Here is a 1141-nt window from a genome sequence, read left to right as displayed (position 1 = left end):
ACAGCGCTAGGACTCCTGTGTGTCTGGAGAACTGCAGGCGCAGCTGTGCAGCTAACGGCCTCCACGATGTGGGGGTGTTGGGTCTCACCTGGGGGGAGGTCTCCCCGGATCTCGTTCTGCTTCCTGAGCTGGACGTCATCCTGGGATCAGACGTTTTCTACGAGCCTCAAGGTAAACTTAAAACCACTTCCTGTTGCATCGTAGCATCATCAGGGGGAGGAGGATTGTCTGATTTGAGGAGGATCTGCTCCACCTGATAGGAGGAGCACATGAAATTGTAAATTATATTTCCTATTGCCATTAGGTGGCGCTATGAGTATTACTAAATATGGGCATGAAATAATATTAATGTTAACAGTAAAAGTTAGGGTTAGATAAAATTATAAAAGATATAAAAATGAAATTTGAATAAACTGTATGTCAAGTATTAAAATGAATACACATGTAAAATGTACATATGTCACAGTTTAATACAAACTACATACGACATATATATTATATATATATATATATATATATATATATATATAAAACACAAACTAACTGAACATTTGAAACCTGTCTCAGATTTCGAAGACGTTCTGGTGACTGTTGCTTTTCTTCTAAGAAAGAACCCCAGAGCCCGGTTCTGGACCACGTACCAAGAGAGAAGGTAAACCTCCTTTGTTTCCATGGTGACGGTGGTGATGGTTGTCAGTGAATCATGGATGTAGAGCAGAGACATCACTGGATCTCTGTGGTGCTGAAGGAAACACAGGAGGATTCTGAATAAGTGTGGTTTTCACTGAGGTTTAACCCTCCTCCTCTTCCTCTTCTTCCTCCTCCTCCTCCCTCTCCTCCTCTTCCTCCTCCTCCTCCTCTTCTTCCTCCTCCTCCTCCTCCTCCCTCTCCTTCTCCTCCTCCCACTCCTCCTCCTCCTCCCACTCCTCTTCCTCCTCCTCCTCCTCCTGCAGTGCTGACTGGTCCATTGAAGCGCTGCTCCACAGGTGGAGTCTTACCTGTGTGGACATCCAGCTGGAGGAGTTTGGTGCTGATAGATCTGAGCTGGCTGCATCGACTCTACCAGGCAACCACAGCGTCCAGATGATGATGGTCACGCTGAGGACAGAAGACGTTGGACTGTAACAGACCGAACGTCTCC

At 45.9% G+C, this 1141-nt stretch overlaps 1 protein-coding gene across 1 annotated transcript in view; it reads left to right on the top strand.

The window, feature by feature from the left end:
• The window catches only part of LOC111655372 (histone-arginine methyltransferase METTL23-like), a 2874-nt gene extending 1739 nt beyond the window's left edge, over window positions 1-1135 (top strand). Inside the window, exons 3-5 of the mRNA XM_023406732.2 lie at window positions 5-171; window positions 568-652; window positions 954-1135. Coding sequence (XP_023262500.2) covers window positions 5-171; window positions 568-652; window positions 954-1125 — 424 coding nt within the window. The 3' untranslated portion in view covers window positions 1126-1135. The remainder of the gene's footprint in view (window positions 1-4; window positions 172-567; window positions 653-953) is intronic.
• Window positions 1136-1141: the final 6 nt, after the last annotated feature.

Source organism: Seriola lalandi, unplaced genomic scaffold, assembly GCF_002814215.2.
Source record: "Seriola lalandi dorsalis isolate HSWRI2012SDOR001 ecotype SW California unplaced genomic scaffold, Sedor1 jcf7180002054315, whole genome shotgun sequence".
NCBI lineage: Eukaryota > Metazoa > Chordata > Actinopteri > Carangiformes > Carangidae > Seriola > Seriola lalandi.
The sequence above is the reverse complement of the archived record's forward strand: the minus strand, read 5'-3'. Positions and strand labels throughout refer to the sequence as shown.